General features: G+C 44.6%; 1 protein-coding gene across 1 annotated transcript in view; it reads right to left on the bottom strand.

The window, feature by feature from the left end:
• Window positions 1–297: 297 nt before the first annotated feature.
• Window positions 298–24056, bottom strand: part of SPHKAP (SPHK1 interactor, AKAP domain containing) — a 62271-nt gene continuing 38512 nt past the window's right edge. Inside the window, exons 5-11 of the mRNA XM_087819967.1 lie at window positions 23547–23799; window positions 17929–21679; window positions 13519–13704; window positions 13154–13180; window positions 11621–11707; window positions 9274–9586; window positions 298–2179 (exon numbers count right to left, since the gene is read on the bottom strand). Of these exons, the coding sequence (XP_087676093.1) occupies window positions 2036–2179; window positions 9274–9586; window positions 11621–11707; window positions 13154–13180; window positions 13519–13704; window positions 17929–21679; window positions 23547–23799 (4761 nt within the window). The 3' untranslated portion in view covers window positions 298–2035. The remainder of the gene's footprint in view (window positions 2180–9273; window positions 9587–11620; window positions 11708–13153; window positions 13181–13518; window positions 13705–17928; window positions 21680–23546; window positions 23800–24056) is intronic.

Genomic DNA, 24056 nt, shown 5'->3' with positions numbered 1-24056 from the left:
CCCTCCCTCCCTCCCTCCCTCCCTCCCTCCCTCCCTCCCTCCCTCCCTCCCTCCCTCCCTCCCTCCCTCCCTTTCTGGGGAAGTGGTTACTGGCTTCTTGTGGATAGGAGTCAGGGGTGCTACTAAATCCTACAATGTGCAGGATAACCCTCCGCAACAAAGAATTACCCGGCCCCCAGGTCAACAGTGCCAAGTCTGAGAAGCGCTGATGGCCGGCGTCCACGAGCATTACTGATCCGAACACTGGGACTATTTTCTGTTTGGGCGCTTAAGCTCTTGGGAAAAAAGAATCAATAATTTGGCAACAAAAATTTATTGATTAGTTTGCAACGTTAAGTACAACACACAGAACTTCATCACATGGTTCCAATTCAGTATTTGTGCTTGTAGGGTAAGTAAACATTCATCAGAGCACAACAGAAGTACACACGATATTCTGGGGTTATTTAAAAAATAAATAGATCTTTTTTCATTTCATAGCACAAATAATTTTCAGCTTGAGATGATGAATAAATTTTAAAATTTGACATTTGATCAATGTGTCAAATTACACGAGTAACTTAAATTTGGACTATTTATAAAATAAATGCCTAATGAGTCCTGGGGTGGATTCCTGGGGTGGGAAGGGAAGTGTGGTTTACAAGGAAGCTTTCTTGACATTCCAAGACGTGGATGACACATAAGGCAGCATTGCTGGGGTGGGGCCTTGTTCCCATTTAAAATTACTTCACCATCTCTAGAAATAGTGTAAAAGCTTAGTATTTTAGGAAATCTCTTATAAACACCTTCTTTGATCAAGAAAATAAAAGCCAGTGTAGCTCATTTAGTTGAAAGGAAAAAAGACTTATTAGGAGAAGTTAGATACTTTCATTTTCCGAAAGATTAAATTTCTGTTATTAAAATACTTAAATGTAATAAGGTTTTCTTTTTCCCGAGTTAAACACCAATATCTTTGGATTGAGAAGAGTCTATGATCCTCACTGGTTATGTTGAATGAATCCTGCATCTGTCAGTATGAATGTCATCCTAGTAGCAGGTCTGCCATTTGGGTACCAACACAGTTATTATATAACCACTGAGCTCCACATCAATATGTGATTAAGACAACAATCTCTTTAGATTTTAGGACTCTCTAAGATAACTCAATATATTATTTAAGATAATCTCTTCATAATTTACAATAATAATAAAATGAAAGTTTATATTTTATATAATTTAATAAACAAGCATATTTAATCTTAAAAGACTTTCCTTTTTAATTTATTTTTATTTTTTGTAGAAAGCTTGCCCATAGGGTAAGAATTCTGTAACTATGTTAGCCAACTAGTACAGAGATGGAAATAAGACAATCTTTGACCTTCCTCTCTCTCAGCTGAAAGCCAATAGTTTTCTGGTTAGTTAGGCATCTAGATGTTGGGGACTTGTGGGATATTTATTAGTGGGTTGCAGTAAATAAATGAAGTCACCTCGGTAGAAGACACTGATGATACTCTTATATTTCTGTTAATATCCACTGATACTGGTCTGAAAATGGAAATTTTTTATATCAAAGTTCTGGAAACTTCCTATCCACATTTTAAGTGTTTACCTGGGCTGATGGCCCTGTAATCTGCTCAAAAAAGTAACACAAAGTTTACAGCATAGTTTACAAAATTACTTTGACCAGTGACTTCGTTTCCAGTTGATTAACATAATTGGAAACATTACACATTTTACATTATTAAAAATATGCAACAGCAGCTTTTTTTAGAGGTTGGGCCTAGTTATAAGCTTTTACTATGAGGCCCATAGTGGTTTTCCCAGCCACTCTAATTCAAACTCTTTTGAACTCACCCACAGGTTGTATTGATTTGTACAGAATCTATATTTTGCTTTTCCTCAGATTTACTCCATGAGCAGTAGCCTTGAACAGCACATTTTTTATAGCTCTGCTAATGGGATGCAAAGTTTGAGAAAGTTCAGAGCATGTAGAACAAATCACTATAATCTATGCTGGAAAAAAGGAAAGAAATACTGTATACAGAGCATAGCTGCCTTATCCCAGTCCCAACAGCCAGTCGAAGAGACCCGGGGCCCCGTCTTTCTGCTCCTCGTGTATTTTGCAGTGTTGAACGACGGCGTGGAAGATATCCCCCACTTTCCAGGACTTCCGGTGAACCAGCCGCACGACATCTAGGAACTAAAGTGAAGCACTAAGTTAGAACTCACATGGCACAGAGGATCCTCAAGGTCATCTCATGCAACCACTCTCCCAAAGCCAGCTGTTCTCCAGGCTAGTTCTGAATATTTCTGGTGACATCGTAACTATTTTCCAGGAGAGCCTACTTTCTTTCTAGACAGTTCAGCTCATTGGAGAGTTCTTTTCAACTGAACTGGAGTTTTTCCCTCGCAGCAGTTGCCATTCATTGATTGAGAGAGACTAAATGGAATTTTTTCAAGAGTCTGTCTTTTGAATATTTAAAGGGTTTCCTCTGGTCTGCTTTTCTCTGGAATAGATGTTCTCTGACAGGACTGTACAGTAAGGTTCCCAATCCCATCTATATGTGTCATAAATAATCTCTCACTGGATGTATACAGTTAGGCCCAATATGTCAAGCGCTAAACTTTTGCACTGGTTCCCCACTACATCTTGGAAAGTCCTCTCTGCCATCATCATCACTAAGTAAGAGAGATTGGCTTTCCATTGCAGCAGGGAAAGGAAAGACTGTGGAAACACCCTAGATTTATCACCTGTTATTGCTACTGGCTTCAATTGACCATGATTCAGAAAGTTTTTGACTGCAGGTAAATTGTGAGCTGAAATGTTGGAAAGTGGGGAAATCGTTATAGATCATTCCCTTTATGATACTTTGGGATGGAGACCTCCCAAACTCCTTAGTAAGATACTTAAAAAAAAAAAAGGAACAATTATTAATAGCCCAAACCTGTAGGAAGTACTTTTATGCATGCAATCTCATTCAATTCTGTCAACAACCCTATGAAATAGGCATTAACAGATGAAAAAATTGAGGGCTTGAGAGATGGAAAGTTGGTAGTACAGTGCATGTTTTTCTAGCATGCAGTCCAGTGCTATTTCTACTCCAGCACCTGGCTGCATTTTGGTGGAGGGAGAATATGGCATTGATATTTATATGGAGCACTGGGAGAAAGCAATGGCTGGGGTTTTATGGAGAAGAAAGGCCTATGAAGAAGATGAGAGAACATATGCACCCCTATGTTCACTGCAGCGTTATTTACAATAGCCAAGGGTCGGAAGCAGCCCAAGTGCCCCTCAGGAGATGAGTGGATACAACAGCTGTGGCACATTCACACCATGGAATACCACTGGGTCATAAAACAGAAGAAAATCTTACCCTTTGGGACAGTATGGATGGACCTGGAGAGCATTATGCTAAGTGAAATAAGCCAGTCAGAGAAAGACAAATATCATATGAGCTCATGTGGAATTTAATGAACAAAATAAAGTAACAAACAAAAGAGAAACCGACTCATAGATACAGAGAACAGACTGACAGCTGTCAGAGGGGAGGGGAGTTGGAGAGCTGGGTGAAAAGGGTGGAGGGATTAAGCAAAACAAACACAAAAAACTCATGGACACACACAACAGTATGGTGATAACCGGAGGGAAAGGAGGGTGGGGGGAGGCAGGAGAGGTAAAGGGGGGATAAATGGTGATGGAAAAATACTTGACTTGGGGTGTTGAACACAAAATACAGGTGATATATTACAGACTTGTACACCTGAAGCCTATATAATGTCAACATCAATGTGATATTAGCCAATGTCACCCCAATAAATTCAATAAAAAACGAAGCTGAGGGTTATGGTTTAGTTACTATTTCTTCAACGTTTCCTTCTAGGATTTTTTTGCTCTGCTCTTTTTGTGTTTGCCCAGATTTTTAAGATCAGCCAGAAACTGAAATGCTAATTTCTATCTGTCTTTTTCTTTCTCTCCAGCTTGAATTTGTTAATTCATTTCAATTACTGGGAAGTCATCTTCTAAAGAGCTACTATTAAATTATGTTTCTTCTCACAGCTGTGATGGCACCAACTATGTGCACAGTTATAGAAATCAGCGCTTTATTGTACTTGCCTGCCTTGTGTTGACTTAATCAGAATAAAGCAATTTCCTAGGCTGGAAAATGAAATACTTACCATTTAATGCATGGAAACATAAACATTATCTCAGAGAGTTTTAGGATGATATAAAAAGGGGGACAGATGGGAGGCCAATGGCAACCATGTTATAGACAGTAATCTCCCGGGGAAGAGGAGCATCCTAACCGTCTTTTAATATCTTGCGCTCATACTTCCTAGGGACTCGGTAAATATTTGCTGATTGACAGGAGGCACAGACGTTCACATGTAAGTCAAATACATGCACAGTGATCACGAGGACTGTTTGGAATGTGGAGTGACATCCAGAACCAACACAGATGAACTTTGTTTAAGTATTTATTCTTGAGGTTTATGTCATGTATTTATACAGATATAATTAAAAATAAACATGCATAGGTTGGGGCTGCTTACTCAGTAATTTTCTGTTGATAGGATGCTCGTCAAAAATGGCTGGAGGGAATGGGTCTAGGCAAAGGCTGAGCAGAGCTTCGACTGGGGCGATGGTAGTGGGCAAGGAGCAAAATAAAAGCTGGTCTTGGGGCATGGGTCCTATGGGCCAGGGGCCAAGGGTGAGCGCTGTGGGGGTAGATCCTCAGGACCTTTCTTCACTGCTCCCTACAACAGCGATGGGGGGTTAGTGCCATCAGCTCCGTCAGCCTGGGTGACAGAACTTCGGAGACTCTCAGTTGCCTGGGACCCTTCACAGTCCTGCCTAGCCTCCTGTCATCCTATTCCTGAAATGTTAGGAAACCTAATCCTTTAGGTTAAGGCTTTGCTTAAAATGCAACCCCCCTCAGTTAGGGGAGCAACCCCAGCAGCTATTCGTAAGTTATGGAGATGCATAAAAATTATTTTGTGAGCTATTAGTTATACCCTGGTGTACATAAATGATCTGAGGCATGTTTTCTATGGGAAAAAATGGCAAAAACATGAGGCGTCAGAGAAAGGGGAGAAAGGCTAAGGTGTCTTTGCATAATTCGATTAATCAGACTTTTCCAGCTCTTACTGAAAGTCTAGAAAGTAGGTGTTCTCGGTGCAGAAGGTGTGAACATCCAGTTTCTGAGGCTGTTGACTTTCCCTCAAGATTTCTCTGAAGGGTCACCCCATGGCCTTAGGTCAGACATATCCCTTGAGGGTGTCTCCTCTCCCTTAACATGTCTTAAAAGATGCAGTCAACATAAAGTGCACAGGAGTATAAAGTTAGCCTTAGCTTCTTTCTTTCTTCTTTCTGTAAATCCTGGTTCACCAGATCACCATTTTGTCTCCAACTTGCATCTCTGAGTCATGGCTCTAAAAGGGAATCAAAGCTCTGGGGCGGACACCAGTGATTGTCAAACTTTTCCCAGAAGGCTCTGGGCCACAGGATTTTCTAGAAGCCCAGTATCAGTTTCTTTCCATCTATTTGGGACCTGGTGGAGGAGGGTCCCTCAATGTGGTGATGACCACAGGATGCTGTTGACTGACCCAAAGTTGTCAAAATGCTCCACCAGCAAGGGCACTTGGCATGCCAGTGATTTGTGGAATAGTCACAGCTAAAATCTACTCATGATTTCTAAATCCAGGCCGATATCCCAATAATACAGTTTTTAAAAATGCTGTGGTCCCACTAAATATACCCTGCTCTGAGGCAGTGATGACATAATCACAGACATCCAGGCCTTGAAACATCTGCGGGCCTGAGGAGCAGGAAGGCCTTATGCTGTCTTTTCTTCCTTCCTTTACAAAAACTTCCAGATAAAAATGAAGCTTTTTTTTTGGTGAAGAAACCAGGAAAGGACATTTCCAGCTCATTACCATAGCCTTTTAAAAATAGCAGCTGGTCCTAGATATTTTACTGTGCCTGTCAATGTTATTGCCTTGGTAATTTCATAATCAGCTTTCATATGTCAGGGATTTGGGTTTTTCTTTCTAATTAATTGAAAAAAAAGTCAAAATTGTTCTTTTCCTGCCATTTCAGAATCAATAATAATTAGATTCCCTTCATATATGCCACAGTTGGCATTTCCCTGAGCAAATGTTTTTGTCTTAGGAGACTAGGTGAATTTGCATCCTGAGATGGTATATCATTGGTAGATGCATTTGAAGAAAAGCATCATGTGGCAGGTGGCTTTTACATTCTCAGGTGCATTTACTAAATTAGATTGTTTACCAGATCATATGGTGGAATCTGTTGCACACTATGTGGGTTGTTTTTGGAACATTCAATATAGATTTCTGAAAGCAGCTACCATCTTTTGCTCCAAGGCACAACTCCGTTTCATTACGCACCAAGGAGCTGGTCTTTACAGCGCTCCTGCAATTATGGCCTGTTTAGCTGTAGTTTTCAGCCTTGACTGCACACTGGAACCATCAGGGACCTTTGGAAAATCTTTGATTCCTGGGTTTTATCCCAGGAGGAGATTCTGATTTAAGTGGCCAAAGCATCAGGGTCTCTAAAAGCTCCCCAGGTGAGTCTAGCATACGCTGAGTTTCAGAACCACCACTAAAGGGTTCAGTTCAAGAATTTCTTACATTTATAAGTGAAGAGACAGTGTCTATTATGGACTGCATGTATCCCACCCCCAAATACATATATTGAAGCCTTAACCCCCCAGTGTGACAGTATTTGGAGGTGAGGCCTTTGAGATATAAATTGGTTTTGATAAGGTCTTGAGGATGGGACTCCCATGGCAGGACTCACGCTGTTCTAAGACAAGGAAGACACCAGAGCCTTCTCTCTCTGCTGTGTGAGGGCACCGCTAGGAAGAGGGTCCTCGCCAGCAACTAAGTCTGCTGGCACCTCGATCTTGGACTTCCCAGCCTCCACAGCTGAGAAATCAAAGACTGCTGTCCAAGCCACTCAGTCTGTGGTATTTCGTGATAGCAGCTCAAGCTGACTGAGACAGCACCGAATGCTCCTTGTTTTCCCTTCCTTTGCTGTGCACATCTTCCCCTGGGACTTTAAGGGTCGCGTTTTTGAGAAAGTTAGGTTAACAGTCGATGTCATCAGCGTTTTCTCTGTCACTCTGCTTCCGCCACTTTGCGTGTGGAATGGGATAAGAAATTAAGAGTCGGGGCTCCTTTTTTGACCCCTCCTTTTTGGGAGGGTACGCAAACATCGGCTTCCTTTCTTTCCTCTGTTCTATGCACTGCTTCCAAGTAAAGGAAACAATTCTGGAAGCAGGCATACGAATGAGAAAGGCGCTTGGCTTCCTGGGAGGCTGGCCGATGGCTCACGCCAGCTCACAGGGGCTCGTTGAATTTAAACAGGAGAAAAGAGATCATTGATGCTTTGGATCCAAAAAGCAAAAACAATTAGCCAATTGGTGTCATTTCTTTTTAACCATTTGCTTTCATGCGTCTTTCTTCTGAATAAAGTGGGTTCAGCTGAACTGATATCAAGGTCATTGTGAGTTAGATTTACAAACTGTTTTAGATCAGGTGTTAGGATTCTCAGCAGTCTTTGCCCTGGAATTTAGCAGGCCTAAAAGCACCTCGAACTCTGCCTCTCCTTCAGGATATTGCCTATGGAAGATCGTCTCAAACTTCTCTGCTCACCAGAATCACCGCCCTTGAGGGAAGCTGTTTAAAATGCTTATTTTTAGGTCTCACTCCTGGAAGTGGCCTAGAGATGTGAATTGTAAATAAATGTCCCAGGTGATTCAGGACACTTGGCTCACGGTCTTGGTGTAAAATTTACAACTTCAGTGTGTTTCTCATTTCCCTTGCCCAGAATAAGTTTCCTTCATATTTCAAGGTTGCTCTTTACAACCTGAGCCTCTCTTCCTTTCTGTTCTCCCTGCCTTTGTTTCTCCTGGAGCTAGAATGTAAACCCCGAGAGGGTGGGAAATGTTATCTCTTTTGTTGTCTGTATCCCTAGAACCTAGAACAGTGCCCGGTATCTTGTACGCACCCAATGAATGTTTAATAAATATTCTGAATGTATGACTTTTAAGTAGACTTAGCATTTTAAGAAATGGACAGAGCACAATGGAAGCTTGAAAATGAAGGAATCATTGATCAGAGAGCAGTCCCAGTACATCGGGCACCCAGAATGTTTGGAATTTGCCACTTCAGTTGAAATAGGGCTGGAATTAGTTTTAAGCTCACTTTATGTACCCGCCAACTCCAGGGTCAGTGGTGGGGAACATGAGCTGCTTCGGTGTGTATTCATGATCTCCTCTGCCCTTTAGTCTGTGCCTGTATTTTCACAAGGCAGGAGGCTCAATAAGTTGGGAATACCATAAGGGAGACATGTTGGCTAAATTAACTTATCCAAAAAATTTCAGGATTCACACAAATAGGGACTAAGGGTATGCTTTTCTGAATGGTGTTTAATGCTGAAGTGACAGTGGGAAGTGACACTTTTGAAGTGAACAGAGATGTTGCTTTGACCTCCAGGCCGATGGGAAGCTAAGGAGACAGAGCTGCACTTTCGTGGCCCAGCCTCCTCAGTGGGCGGCCACAGTCTCTCTTCAACGCCACTTATCCATGGCCACTTAACCCCCGGCTAATTAAAAACAGTCAGAATGAGGTCTCCAAATGCACTATTGATTTTAAAAGGTCAAAATCCTGCTTAAGGATTTGCTTTATGTAACCAGCTCTGTCACAGACAACAAACGGGGCCCATTTCTAGAGAAGCCACTGTGTGCAGAGAATCTTAACCACCCCCTCCCCCCAAATATGCGAAGATTGAATGGATTGAGTATGGAATGGATTGAATCACTGTTTAATGTTTTTCTTGATAACGCTGAGAATAGTTATGAGCAAGGACAGGCATTCTCTCTAAGAGCTGACAACCAGTTGGGGACAAAGAAATATCAAGGCAGGGTGGCCGCCCTTCGGTTTCCAGCATAGGTCAAGCCTTTCCTTCCACCTTGTATTGGAATGAGTGCTATGAAGAGGTTTGTTTCAGAGCAAGTCACATTTAAAAAAACGGACTCTTGGAAAAAGCCCCCATCCCCTCAATTTACTTTCTCGTCGCCACCACCTAGCTGAGACAACCTGAGGTCAATGAGAAAGGAGCCGTGATCGCCCTGGCGGGTGGGAGTCTTCAGAGGTCTGGTCATCATCAAGCTGCGAAGTCAGCACACAGCTGAAACCCATGCTAACAGGGCTGTGCCGGTTTCCGGGGGGCTGACCGGGCCCCCGGGGCCCCGGCTGGGAACACGGTACCTTTTCCATCCTGCTTTGCTGCGACTTCTTGAAGTAGATGGTGGGGATCCCGAGCTCGGAGGCCGCGATCCACTGCAGGGTGGCCCGCAGCTCGGCGTCCGGGCACTCGGGCTCCAGGTCGAAGTTGAGGACCAGCAGGCTCCCGGGGCGGCCGGCTGTCCCCGCAGCTGCTCCAGCGGCACAGGTGGGCCCTGCACACAGACAGGCGGCCTCACCATGCGCCCGGGGGCCGCGGGGGCCCGGGAAGGGCGCCTGCTTACCCGCTCTGCTCTCCCGCCGCTCCTCCGGGGCCTCCTCGCCTCCTGCCAGTTCGCTGTGGAGGAAACAGCAGCACAGGGTCGGGAACACGAGGGCCGGGCAGCCGCCGGGGAGGGTGGCCGCTGGGGCGGCTGAGCGAAAGGCCTCGGAGCGCATGCTGAAGCCAGGCTAGAGCATGCCAGGGTGGCTGTGAGGCAGGACGGCGGGGTCTTCAATAAGCACCGCCTGAGAGCAGGCGGCCCGAGGAGCTGCCTGGCGTTGAGGGGCTGCCTGCGGGGAGACCTGAGAGACGCACCCTCCATCGGCCTCCGGGGCTCCCCCGTCCAGGAGGGGATGCTAACCAGGTCCCCCTGGGCATGCGCCTTCTTCCCTATTTTACCTCCGTTTAAAGGATCACTGTTTCCATCTTGACACAACAATTTTTTCCCTATACTCTGATACTAGCATAAATTTGCATTTTAGCCCAGGAAACTATTTTTTCTACATGGATATGGTTCTCTGGTCTGAAATAAGGGAAAAGACAATCAATGAACTACAGGAGTTAAATTGTGCAACCAACTATCTCAATTAGTTGACACTTTTTTTCTCTTTTTTTGGGAGAATGGAGTAAGCCGGAGGTGGCTTAGAACTAAGATTCATGACTGAGGTGGGTGTTTCGTGAGATACAGAAGTGGTCACTGTTCGAGACGTTTTTGTATAGTGAGTACTTCTTAGGGAGCCCTGAATACAGTGGGAGGCTCAGCAAAGGCTTCCCAAAGAAGAGCAGATGGCCCAACAATGAAAAGGAAGTGACCATTTTGGGAAGCCATTGGTTGTCCTGTAATTTTGTTCTGTCTAAAAATTAAAGTACAGGGGCTCTTAAAAAGGTGTCTTTTTATGAGAGAAGATCCTCCCTTATATTTTATGTTACTGCTAAAATCTGGCTGATAAATTCCATTTTATTCCTAATGCTGAGAGAGCCTAGTTTTTCTTACATGAACACGTAGAAGAAGGATGGCCAGTTCCCCACGGGACTAGATTTCCTGCTAGATCTCTATGCGAGTGACATTAGGTGAAATGACAGGTGGTGGGTTCAGTTTCTGCTCTTACAGAGCTATATGATGGTGCTGTGGGTGGTGGTGGTCTTGGCTCTCCCTGAATTCATACAGTCTGTGGGGCTGAAGGCTCATACCAGGGGGAAAGATGAAGTAGCTAAACAAATGTTTCCTGAAGGAAAAGATAAATCGAGCCCAAAGTAGGTTTTTTATTTGTTTTGTTTCTTTGTTCTCCTTTTAAAAAGCAAAACAAAACAAACCCAGAGGCAGGATACTTGGTTACACAGTAAAGCAGAAATGCTTTAGCTATAGAAAGTAACCGAGCAAATAGGTCAGATCAGAGAGCAAATTTTGTCCTATAACTTTATTTTCATATTTTTTTGTTGTTAACTTCAGATATATCCAAATAATAAGCTAAGTCATCATGGTCAAAAAATAGATATCAATTCATTTAATTTTCCAGAAGCATCACGATTCTAGATGTGGTCCTGCCCTCAGGTTGTTCTCCCTTTTTGTACCATATTTTATGTCACACATATTGTGCTTCTCTTAGTGCTTTTTCCCTTTGCTCTTTTGGAAGGTCCTCCTGGTGTAGGGGGCAGAGTTACTGTGTGGGAATGACACAGCTCCATCATGGCACCATTTGGTGTTCGGCACATTTAGAAGTGATAATCCCAGGTGTCTACAAGTAAAGGAGAAGCCATCCCACTTGGCTGGCATCACACGTTGGTTGGCATGGCACAATTTAAATGGATTTTTGCTTCTCTGTGTCCAATTGGGTAAAATGACATCAACGTCTAATTATATGGATGACCTTTATTGGAAATGACTGTATCATAGAGGGCAGATATGAAACCCAGAAAGGAGGTGATGGGAGGCTGGGGCTATTCTAGGCTTGAGTCCTTGCTCCAGCGACATGGGACACACATGCCTGGGAACCACGGCAGCACAGACATCATGGAATCAGTGGCTGGGCACAACCTCAATGATCACAATGGATTGCCAGATGGAATTGGAGTGGTGGTCTCAGTCACTGCACCTCCGTGGCTACTTACTTAATCATGGGAGAAGATGGCATGCTTTCCTGATAAATGTCCAGGTCCGTAATGCCAAGACTGCTAGTGGCACTACTGTTGCCATTGCTGATAAAGCAAAAGTTTACATATTAATGCCAAGTTTACACCTGGCCACACCACTGACACTGATCATCTACTGTCCTCAGGGGTCCTTCTTTTAGTCCCCAGAAGAATATTTCTTTGTGTCTAGGACTCCTAAATTGATATTTATTTCTGACCCAATTAGAGGAACACGCAACAAAAGGCATTTTTGGTTCAAGCCAACCACCATCAATGTTTTCTAATTGCTGCAGTGGTGTTGTACCAGGTAGATCACCCCTAGTAGGTGACAATCAACATGACTTTTTTCTTCCTCACTCTAGTTGCAGTGAAGATGTTTGTCTATTAGCAGAAGGCCCACAGAGACTAAGGTACTTCTGTGAATGCTGCTTGAGAGAGAGATTGAAATGCTTATCTGCTTGCTTTTGATAGAAACCAGCGGACTCACATTTTCCCTTTGCGATTCAGGGGAGTTTTCTGAGGGGCATTCCACAGGATGTGCACCTGGTTCATTGTTTGTTTGTGGTTTTTTGTTTTTTTTTAATGGAACTACAGAATTCACAAGTACAAAGTTGAGGAATGCCAAGTTTTACAGCTCCTTTATCTTAAAGTCTTTGAGAAGCAGAAACATCTGCTACCTTAAGCATCGTGGAGAAGGGGGATCACGTATTGCCTCACCGTCATAGGTTGCACAGTCAACATATGGCCAAGTTACTAGCCTGAAACTTATTTACTGAAACTGTAGAGTGAGCTAATTTTTAGGTTCTGTCTGTACTTGCAAAAGGAAATGCATCCAATTTCACCAAACCCACTAAGTTTCCTCACACCTTCTCTATTTTCCAATAGCATCTCTTCCAAGTAAGGTTTCCAAAGGGTGAGAGTTGGTGTGTCATAAGGGGACAATCTTCCCTCAGGAGCACCATGAGTAACCAACTAGACTCCCTCCACTTCAAATTCCTGTCTTGGGTTTCGAGTGGGGTGCTGAATACATTCACTGATTAAAATCTGATGACTCAGACCTGGCACTGAAAATAATTAAGCCTATTAACTTCTCCTAAGTCCAGTGATTCAAATTCTCTTTGCCTTTTGTATCCACCTTGCTGTTCGAATTTTAGACAAGTTGTTCAACATTGCGAAATTTCCCTAAGACCGAACAGACTGAACAGACCGAACAGAAATAAAACTTTCAAGGAGGCAGACAGGCAGATGTATCTGAATCCACCTTTCAACTGGACTCTCTGGAAAGCCTCCAGCATCAGTCAAGATTTCAGGCTGAAATGTGGAGGTTCTTTTCATGTTTTACCTCATAGAGGGATAGTTTCTAGTTTGTATCTGCTGACTGGGCTGGGGTCCGATCAGATATGACCTCTCATTAGATCCTCTCTGGTTTTTCCAGAGCAATAATAGAGGGCAGGGTAGAGAAAACGAGGAACAGTCAGGCCAAACAACACAACACAGTGTGGAAACACTTGCCTCATGTAAACCCAGCCCGGGTTGCATCTGAAATACAAATGAACCAGAAAGAAAGTATCAAACACACCAGGTGCAATAGCAGCTGTTATTAAGAAATTTACAGTTGTCATCAGCAAATGCTTTAGCTGGGGCTTGCAGAAAAGGGAACACAGCTGACTCTTAATCTTGGCCGAGGCAATTGAAGCCATAATTGGACATTAAGATACCTCTCAGCACAAATCATGACAGGCAGGCGACTTGACCTAGTGGGAGCTTTCTTTTTTACACTCTCTATTAGGGACCCTTTGCAGAGAACCATTTAAAATGCATTTCTGAAATATGTGTTGAGACCTGTTTCCCCGGAAAGTCAAGTGAAGAGCAGGTACCTCATGGATCGCTCACTGAACTGCAGAAAGCTACTTGTGTCGTCTGGGTTGTCCTCCTCGTTGACCAGCTGGGACCAGCTGTCTGTGCTCTCCCCACTGCTGCAGAGAGGGTGGGGGACCTCATCGGAGGCTCTGCCTTCTGTGGAGACTTCAGCCTCTGGTACATCCTTGCCATCAAGGTTGTCACTGTAGATGGTAAGATGTTATTACTAAGGGTGGGAGCACAAGACTGAACTTTTCATGGGACCTGCTGCTGAGCATGGATCTCTGCCACCCTGGGCAGGAAGTCCTTGGACACAGGTGTAGTCTTTCTTTTAGGCCAATACTTCTGTTGGTGCCCTAAGTCCCATTTTGCCTTTTCAGGATAACTCTCCATCAGCTTCCCCATCTCTTCACATGATCTCTTTCTTTGAACTCCCTCCATTCATTTCAAAAACACCTAGAAGTACCCTGGTCTGCATACATAAGAATTACTGAAGGACAGTGGTGTTTGAAATGGAGATACCCAGAGCATCCTCCCCAGAGATTATGATTCAGTGTTTCTACAGAGAGGCCCAGAAACCTGCCTTTTCAAAACCACCCCTGGTGATTCTAATGCAAGTGGTAGGTGGACCATGCTGGGGAAAAATACCCACCCCAGGTCTGGTGGTTTCCAAAGTCATTTTGCTGAGAAACCTCTAAACACGTTTTGCACTTGCAGACACATTCTTACACCATCCCCTCCCCTTAAAACTTGTAATTTATGTCAGCACCACTTTTCTGGATTAGTGCTTTCTAGATTGAGTAAGCTCTCCAGAGCATTTAACCCTTGATCTGACAGACTTGACTCCTTGAAGCCTTACCTCCCTGGTCTCTCTGGGAGCCCCACCTGTCTGGATGCTTTTTGCTTGGAACTTGGTTCTCTGTTTCTCCATTAAGTGTCACTGCAGCCAGGCCTGATTGTTCACAGCCCTCCTTTCCAGTTTGTCCCTAAGTAACCTCGTCTCTTCTGCCTGTGAAAACAGCTTCCAAGTCTGAACTCCAGCCAGGGCCTCTCTTCCTGATTCCGGGGCTTATTCAGCGGGTCTTCTGACTATATCCAATCTGTCTCACTAACATCTCAGAATCAGTGTCTCTAAGGGCCCCGCGTCATCTTCCTGTGTTTCTTATTTCCGTTGATCTTTCTGAGTGCGTGGGCCTAAAATCTTGCCTTCTTCTGCATTCAGCCCTTTGCATTTAATCAGTTGCTGTATTTTTTCGGTTCCATCTCCAAAGTATCTCTCACATACTTATCTCTGTCTCTATGCTCATTACATCATCTTAATTTAGGTCCTTTTAAATTGCTACAATTTTAGATTTGGAAGAAACGTTATAGGTTTCCTGTAGATTAGGATGCAAAGCCCAGTGGGGTCCAACAAGTTGGTACCCGACATTAGATTTCGAATTTTGAGACTGGTGGGCATTGCACCCACCATTACTCTTTGGCTGGAGTGTAGCCTCCAAACTGGAGAACCCCAACTGTTCCTCCTCTTTCATAACCTTCTACACACTGCTACTGAATTGATGTTCCCAAGACATATCTTTGACGGTCCTCATCAAAAACCTACAAGAACTCCCTGAAGCTAAACTCAGTCCTTCATGGCCTTCCCAAGCCTACCTCCACCCTAGTCATTACTAAGCAGACGAAACCATCTGTTGTTTCTCACACATGCCAGGGTTTCCTGCCTCTTGGTCTTTGCCCGGTTGCTTCCTCTGACCAAATGCTGGAGACAGGGTGCTTTGAGTACTGTTCCTGCAGTCTGACTGCTGTAGGTTCCCTAACCATAACCCTAACCCTGACCCTGACCCTTCCACCACCTATCACCTATTCAGCCTCTCTAAGAGAATTAACAATACCCATCTCACTAGGGTTTTGCAACATATAAATTAGAAAACGAAGATCATTAGTGCACTTAGCTGAGTGCCGGGATCCTCACTCCTAAGATCCTTCCTGACAGCATTCTGGACAGGTATTGTGGTGTGGCTGTTTCTAGCATGCCGTGCTGCTAACATTTGGTGAAAAGAGATTCTTAATAAGCTTATTTTACTTTCAAAAATGTTGATATTATTCCAAATTGAGTAGGGAGGAAGGAGAAAAATTGATGCAGCCAAAGAGACATTAAATGAATTTAGTTATATTCAAATGAAAGAAAAGTTCATTGATAACAAATGGAAACAATATACATATCCACAAAAAGTGGAAATGAGCCAAGTACTGGGCACAAAGAAGACAGCTCCAAAACTATTTGTTTATTTCGTTAAAAAGTAATTTCCTAGGCTACTTTTCTTTTTTTTTTTTTACTAAATTAAGACCTTATATTATTAGAAAAATTCATTCCAGGATATTTCTTACTAAAGCAGAAGTTACATCTCAGTGATTGACATTGAATATTCAGGTTACAAATGAGTCTGTCATTGTATTTTCTTTTACCTCAAGTTCATGCTCTATTTTACAGTAAACCTCATATTCCATGTCACATAACTGGGGAATTCGGAATGACTAATGGTCATCACAAACACGAGTTCTCATTTTCTTCTGAGAGAATTTATAGCTCTGCTTGTTTATTTATGAATAATGCACCGATGTGTTATGCAGATGTACACATTTGGCTTTTTTCTACTTCACACACAGAGCTTTAGAAGATTGAACTTGATGTGATAGCGAATTAGATTGTAGAATTTCTGAGTTAGTGATCATCTAGCTCAGTGTTCCCCTAACTTCATTTGTTTGCAAACCACTGTCCTGATTTTTGCCATATCTGCATTCCCTCTGTATTATAAGAATAAAATTTATTTAAATTAATTTACTTTATATAACATATATATGCTTATTTTAAAAAGAAATGTTGAGTAATTGCTATAAGTGGAAAAAAGGAATCACTTGGTATAGGTAGACGGTAACTATAAAAATAAATATATAACTACAATAAAAGCGTTCTTTCCAATAAGCCCTACAGTTGTTTATTACTGGAAAAAGTTCATTGAAGGGGAAAATTATGACAATTTAACATTACAATCTTAAACATTTTAATTTAGCTTTACATGCATACACATGTACTTATTTGCCAACCTCTGGGCTGAAAGAGCTTTTGTTTTCATCAATATTCTCTACTTGATTGTTGTCATCATCAATTTCTGCTCTTATTTTTATTATTTTTTTCTTATATTACTTTGGGTTCAATTTGATCATCCATTTTTTAGCTTAAGGTGAAAATTTAGATCATTTATGTTAGATAACGTTTTTTTAAAAAACATTCAAAGGTATTAATTTTCCCCCAAGTACTACATTAGCTGCATTCCACACATTTTGATGTGTTGTGTTGTAATTTTCATTCAATTCAAAATTTATTCTAATTTCCCTTGTGACGTATTATATTTTTTTTATTGACCTCAGAGAGGGAAAGAGAAGGAAAGAGGAAAGGGAGAGAGAGAGAGGAAGAAACATTGATGTTGCTCAAGTTTTGTATATCCTTACTGACTTTCTATTATTCTATCAGTTACTGAGAGAAGAATGTGAAATTTCCAACTATAATAGTGAATTTGTCTATTTCTCTATCACAGGTTCTTTGTAAAATAAGCACATGTCTCTGAAAAGCTATGCAGGCTATTTCTCACTCTATGTTCTCCGTAAGATATAACTTAATTTTTGTTTTTGTTTTCTTCTATTTTGTTTAACTTTATCTATAGATCAAAGTAATTAAAAATGATACAATCGTCTCTTATTCAAGAATCTTACGAATTTTCTATGGAAAATGGGAGTTGTAAAAGGAAGGGACCCTGTTAAGCAGCCTGAGAGAAATCATTACTTTGCCTCAAATTCAAAATGCATTGTCACCTACACTACAATTTTCTGAAAGAGACACTGAAATAACAATACTCTACTGTTGTTTCGCCCTTAAAGCTGCCATGACTCTACCATGCACCTAAAGGGCCAGCAGTTGGAGGACATGGTGTCCTTGCAAAGACCATCAGAACAAGGCAAAAAAGAAAAACTTGAAAGGAGGGGCCCTAGAGAAAAATGATATCAAAATATTTAATGTCATTTTCCAATTTTAAAGTTTATTTAAATGAAAATTTTAGATTAGTTGACATACTTTTTTTTTGCTTGGAAATTGCCACAGATGAATTTTAATACTATGGGTGATTAATTTTAATGGGTAGATTGATACCCTAGGTCTTCTATTATGTAAATGAATCCAATTTGTTTCAGAAATTTAAAAAATTACTTCCATCTTTCTATTCCTATAAGTGCATCTTAACCCATAAAGGTGATTTATTGCCTCAGACATTCAGTTCTTGCATCAATAAAGTCCCTAAGATTTAGAATAAACACTAATAGATGCAAGTCCAGTCCCAGGCACTCTTAGCGAGCCTCACAGATCATTCACTCACCCACGGTTTTGACAGGCACTCCTCTCAGCATCTCCAACCTTCACCACTTCTGGGACTTCTTCTTCTTTCAAATGTACCTCTGCTTCTTCTAGGGAAAGGATGTGTTCAGGTTCGTCCACACACGCTTCTCTCTGATCTGTTTCAATCTGAATTAAAGGCACTTCCCTTGAACAGAGGGATGGCCTGGTGTGGCTTATAGGGACACCATCACGGCACAGGGAAGTTTCCCTTTCGGGATCTAAACAAAGAGGAGCAGCTTTGCTTGGAGAGGGCACTGGGGGATGTTGGCTTTCGGTGACAGAGTCTTTCCTCTGGTAACCAACAGACTTCTGGACAAGAAGAGCTGGCCCACTCTGCCCTCTGCTCGAAGCTGATCTGCTTGCGCACTTGTCCACTTGCCCCGGACAGCCACCAGAAACGGGCTCAGCATCAGCCTGGGCATCATCCGCTATAATTTTGTTTTTCCGCATGAGAGCCTCGATTGAGTTTGCCCAAGTCTCGTGAATTAACATGGCCGTGATGTGGTCGGTGCCACCTCTGCGATACAAGCAGGAATCGGACTTGCAGAGCCCCGTGGAGGAGGCGCTGCCCACTGGCTGTGTGCTCAGGAAGTCTCGCTGGCTGTTTTGAGAGAAGCCATCTAAAGAGTTGGCCTTGTATGGCACATTCACCGTCAGCCTGGCGCCCAGGGGTCGGTTATCTGGCATAGATGACTGTCTGTAACACAGCGGGGATCGCAGAGAAGGTGACAATAAGCCAGCGGCCCAATCCTGGCTGCCTCGCCTGGAGGAGGCGTCGCCCCTGCTTTCTCTCTCCATGTCCCGCAGCATGTACCTGTAGAACTCCTCGGTGATGCTTTCTGTGCTGGACTGCTTGGAGGGGCAGCTTGGCCTTACACTGAGGTGGCCGTTTTTCCTGCACGCCTGCTGCATAGCTGAGCTCACAATGCTGCTGGCGTTCTTGCCTGCATAGTAATCCAGCAGCAACTCAAATCCCCTCCCTTCATTTTCCATCTGGTTCACCATGAACCTGGAAAACTCATCGGTGATGCTCTCGCAGCTCGACTGCTTGGACACAGAGCTGGCCCTGCTCACTGGCTGACTCAGGGTGCTCATTAAGCCCAGGCTGCTGGCGTAGGCCCTGGCGCTGGAGTCCTCCTCGGCGATGCTTTCACAGCTGGAGGCCTTTGGCCGGTTCCACCTGTCACCGCTCGGTAACCGATTCCGGGGAAAGCTCTGGGCCTGCCAGACTCCGTCCACCATGGAGAACTCTGTCAGGTTCATGATCTTGGCTGCCACTTCGTTTGCAAAGATACTGACAGAATCTGGGGTGTCCTCAAGGTTCACTGACTCGTCCATGACCCTGTTCATCAGCTTCTCTTTAAGCTCCGGGTGCTCATCCGCTTTCCTCTTGATCTCGCTGAGCCGGGGTGGCTTGTGCTTCCTCACAGTGGCCCCACTGGCCTGACTCTCCTTCCTCTTCAAGGATCGGCAGGATGGGTTCGGGGTGAGCAGAAACTCATTCTCTCTTTTCCACGCACAAAACCAGGGCTGTTTTCCATTTGAGTTATCAAGGCAAATCGCTGCGATCTCAGTTGCCATGGAGACAATGGTCTCTGCTAATTCTTCAGCAAAGTCCGCAATGCTGTACACCTCTGTGTGTTTTGCCTGCAGCATGGACTGGGCAGGAAGCGGCAAGTCATTCCCTAGCAAAGACAGATGAACTTGAACTTCACTGTTTAGAAGGGAGGCGCAGTTGTACTTCTCTTGGGTGTTAGGACTGAAGCTGTCCTCAGCATCCTGGGAACCGATGCTGTACTTGGTGGCTGCCAGTGTTCTTTCTCTCTCCGAAGAAGTGCTGCATTCATTCTCATCGTGACCCTGTGTCTGACGAGGGTTTCTTATATCCTTTCCCATGGCTCCTTTCAGATATATTTCCTTGGGGAATATTTTAGCAGTCGAAGAATCAGGCACTCTGGGACTACAAGACAATTCAGATTGGGGTGTGGGGTTCTGGAAGACACCTGGCATTGCTGAGTCATTGCTGTCTTGCTTTGGAAGCATGTCATCTACAAGGTCATTGATAACAAGACTAGTGCTACGTGGATTAATAAGTGGATGGCTGCTGGAGTATCCAGTGGCTCTTGTCCATGCTTGACTGGCAGCCTGATCAGGTGGCTGGTTGCCTGGTTCTGCCTCCCTCCATCCAGTGGTCTCCTTAGAAAGAATAGTGGGACAGCCACCGTGCTGTACAATATGGCTCATCTTCTTGCACGTGAAGCATATCACATCAAAGAGCAGTTGACTTGTACTTTCCATGAAGGCGTCCAGAGTTTCAGATGAATGCCTGCCATTGGGGCCGATGCTTTTACTTGGTTGGTGAACTTCATCAGTGCAGTGCTTCAGGATGACATTGGACAGGGCCTGTGCCAGCTCATTTCCAAGGACATTTTCTGGGCACAGCGTCTGAGGCTTGGAAGCAGTTTCCATAATTCTTCTGTTCACTGATTCCATGAGGTCTCCAAGGCTACTGTAGGTATTAGGCCTTGTTAAAACCAGAGTGGCCTCTTTGACCAATGCCTCTGCGATGGCTTCATTTCCCAGCTCCATGCCCCTCCCTGCTGCTAAATTAAAAAGTGGGGAGATTGCTACAGGAGACACAGCTGCAGACAAGACTCCACTTGAGGCCTCAGGGTGCTTCTCTTCTCCTGTTTCACCCAGGCCACAGACAGCCACGGCACTGGCCACCTGAGTCATGCCACACAAAGCAGATGGGAAAGAGTATTCACCGATGGAAGGCTCCTTGAGTATTTGGGACGCTTGAGTCTGCAGTGGCTCACTGCCTCCCAGTGGACGCTTTGAAAGAAGGGATTCTTGCTCTATTTTCAGTCTTTCTGTGGCCTGTGGACTGGAAATAGTTCCAATCACAGTGGCTGCACAAGCTAACGCTACTTCTAGAGCACTCTGGGGATGTCTGCTGGCATTCTCTCCAGAGGGGACGCCTGAGGTTTCAAAAGAGACTTCCATCTCCGGCCATGAGGACATGTCTGGCTCAGGGGCAGCGTTACTACCATCGGGACTCTGAACAATGACGATTTTGGGGAGCTCATTCCACGACTGAGGGACCATGGTATCTTTCGTGGAACAGCCACTGGGGAGCAGAGCGCTTCCTATAGGGACACTGGCTGCAGACTCCTGGGGTAGTGTAGGCTGAGACTGAGACAATCTAATGAAGGCATCTTGCAGCACGGATTCTGCTAAATTCGTAGCATACTCGCCAGTGGTGGCTTCTCCATCTTGCGTGGGAGGAAGAGAGTTTGTTCCACCTTCATGCTCTCCTGGGTCTGAGCCGCGGCCCTGCTCCCCTACGGCACCACAGGCAGAAGGTCCCTCTTCCCGAACCACCCTGGAGGAATAAGCATTGCCTGGAATACACAGTGCCTGCCGTTCTTCCACTGGACCTTTACCCTTTTCTGAATAATAATGACCTGAGGCTGCCTGCTCATCCCCCGCAGCTTCAGCTTCCCGCTCCGATAGCTTAGCTGGTGGATCTCGACTCCGCAAAGCCGTGTCTTCCACTACTTTTGCCAGAGATCCTTCTGTTTCAGTCAGCGGCGTGTGATATTTGCTAATGTATTTGTCTTCCAAATTGTAAAGCGACTTTTCCTTATTGTAATTCCATTCCTCCTGAGGAACTTCCTTTGGCTTTTTACTTTCCATAGCATTGACTGGAACATTTATATTCTCATAACCTAGTGAAGAGAAAATGAAGACCACGATTAATTTTTGAATAGCAGGTCCTCGTGAGTCTAAAATAACAATTATTTTCCAAAAATGCTTTAAAGCATCATGTATTCCCTGCCCCCCCCCCAATAGCATTTGAATGTTTCTTCAAGAAAAATGAATATATAAAGGCTTCTGTGTCTCAGCATTCTATGGAATGCTGCCCAACTTGATGGGTTTCAATGCAGAAAAGAAATGTAAGCATCACAGTGGGAGACGAGGCTTGGGGAGCTGAGAGCCGGCCACCATTCTTCAGGGGCAAAGTAACCCCAAAACTCCATCTTGTAACTTCCCAGTGAGTAAAGAGAGAAGAGGAGGGATGTTCAGAGCAACTTCAATTGTGGGGCTTGTTATAAAAATTTGCTCTGAAGTTTGCACAGGGCTTCCCCCAGGGACAGTGGCAACAACGTCTGGGGTATCCCTTCCTAAGCCTAAGAGCGGGGAAAGGAGTCCAGTGTTCACTGGGCTCCATTAATGAGCCGACGGAAAGGAGCTAATGAGTACCAAGCACTTTCCCGGGAGACTTCCTTCGGTCCTCACGTTGGTAATAGTGTAATACAGTCATATGTCACATAAGGACATTCTGCCCAATGTTGGACCACGCACACGACAGTGGCCCCATAAGATTATAATGGAAATAAGAGATTCTTATCGCCTAGGGACTTTGCGGCCATTGCAATGTCTGGCACAACTCCCTCGGCTTACATAAAGAAGCTTGCTGCGGAACAGTGTGCCCCGTTGCACCTGCAGCCGCCTCACACTTCCTGCGCTTACCAAGTCTCCTGGCTGCACCGCTGCTCTTGTGCTTGATTGAATCTTGTGTTGTTTTGTGCAATAACATGCCGCACAGGCTTACAGCCCGGGAGCAGTCGGCTACACCGTGCAGCCTGGGTGTGTCGTCGGCTATAACATCGAAGTTTGTGTAAGTGCATTGCGCTGTTCACACGACGATGGACTTGCCCGACAATGCATTTCCCAGGATGCATCTCCATCCTTAAGCAGCCCATGACAATATCATATCATATATCATATCATATCATATCATATATCATATCATATCATATATCATATCGTCAATTTTATTTTATTTATTTTTTTAATTCAATATTCTCTTTTATTCAGTATTAGATTATAATTTAGAGAAAGTCTATGACATCCAAGGTTTTAAAATTTAAAAAGATCGCATTTTCCACACTTCCCTTTAACCCTGTCTCCAGTCCCTCCCTGGAACCAGCAGGACACTGATTGGTCAGAGCACTTCTCCTTAGTGTCCTTTAGGGGTTCCTAAGATTCTGTATAAAGTGACATTTCTCTTCGCTGTTCCACAGTAATTTCTTGGTTAGAAATGGAGATATCATATCATCGTATCGTATCATCCATTTCAAACATAATAGTGCTACAGGAACGACTATCCTTCCAAGTTACAGACAAGGGCCCGGAAAGATAGGTAACTGGCCCCAGGTTTTTCAGCTTCCAAGAGGCTCGTTAGGATTCGGGCCCGTCCAACTTGGCTTCCACAAACAGGTGGCTTTGGCGGAAGCCTCGGGGACGTCCCCTTTCTTCCCAGGATGGTCTCCGTCTCCCGTCAGGCAGGAGGACCCCCCTTTAAAACGCACAGGTTTCCTCCGCAGCCCTGAGGCATGCCTGGGGACGGCGGGGCCACCTCAGGGCACCTGCAGCACCGTCGCCGTGTTCCCTGCCCGCCCTCCGGGCGCAGCCGGCGAGGACCCTGCGGTGCCGGTGCGGCAGCGGGACCGAGGCGCCCGGACCTCCTCCGAAAGCTCCTGCCGGCGTTCCCGGGTGCCCGGTCCCCGCGCCCGTGACCCGGGGCCTCACCGTGCCTGCGCTCCTCCTCGCTCTCCTCCTCCCAGTGCTCCGACGCCGTGAGGAAGTCGTCCTCGATGGAGGACAGGGAGCAGTTCGTGTCATCTTCCACCGTCAGGACGCGTGTGTCCGGGCGCACCTGCCGCTCCCGCACCAGCTCCAGGCCGATCAGGAACTTGTTGATCTCAAAGATGACGCAGTTGGCGCTGGGGGGCCTGTCCCCCCTCGCGCACTGCACCAGGCACACGTCCGGCCGCCGGGGACACTGAACGCGGGGAGAGAAAATGGCATTTACTAGAAGAGCGAGGGGAAAACCATGGGCTCTGACCTTTCTTCTCCCACCAGCTTCTTCTGTTAGAAGGAGGGGGGCCTTGACAATATTTGGAACATCTGCTGGGCTTGTGGTGATGAACTGCTTGAAAGCAAATTCACGTGATGTTTGGGAACACGGGGTACCTAGGGGAAAATTTGACTTAGGGGAAAGCAGATGAGTTGTATCACATGTTTCCGTTCCCTTCTGTC

The sequence above is a fragment of the Miniopterus natalensis genome, chromosome 8, assembly GCF_054644295.1.
Source record: "Miniopterus natalensis isolate mMinNat1 chromosome 8, mMinNat1.hap1, whole genome shotgun sequence".
Lineage (NCBI taxonomy): Eukaryota > Metazoa > Chordata > Mammalia > Chiroptera > Miniopteridae > Miniopterus > Miniopterus natalensis.
The sequence above is the reverse complement of the archived record's forward strand: the minus strand, read 5'-3'. Positions and strand labels throughout refer to the sequence as shown.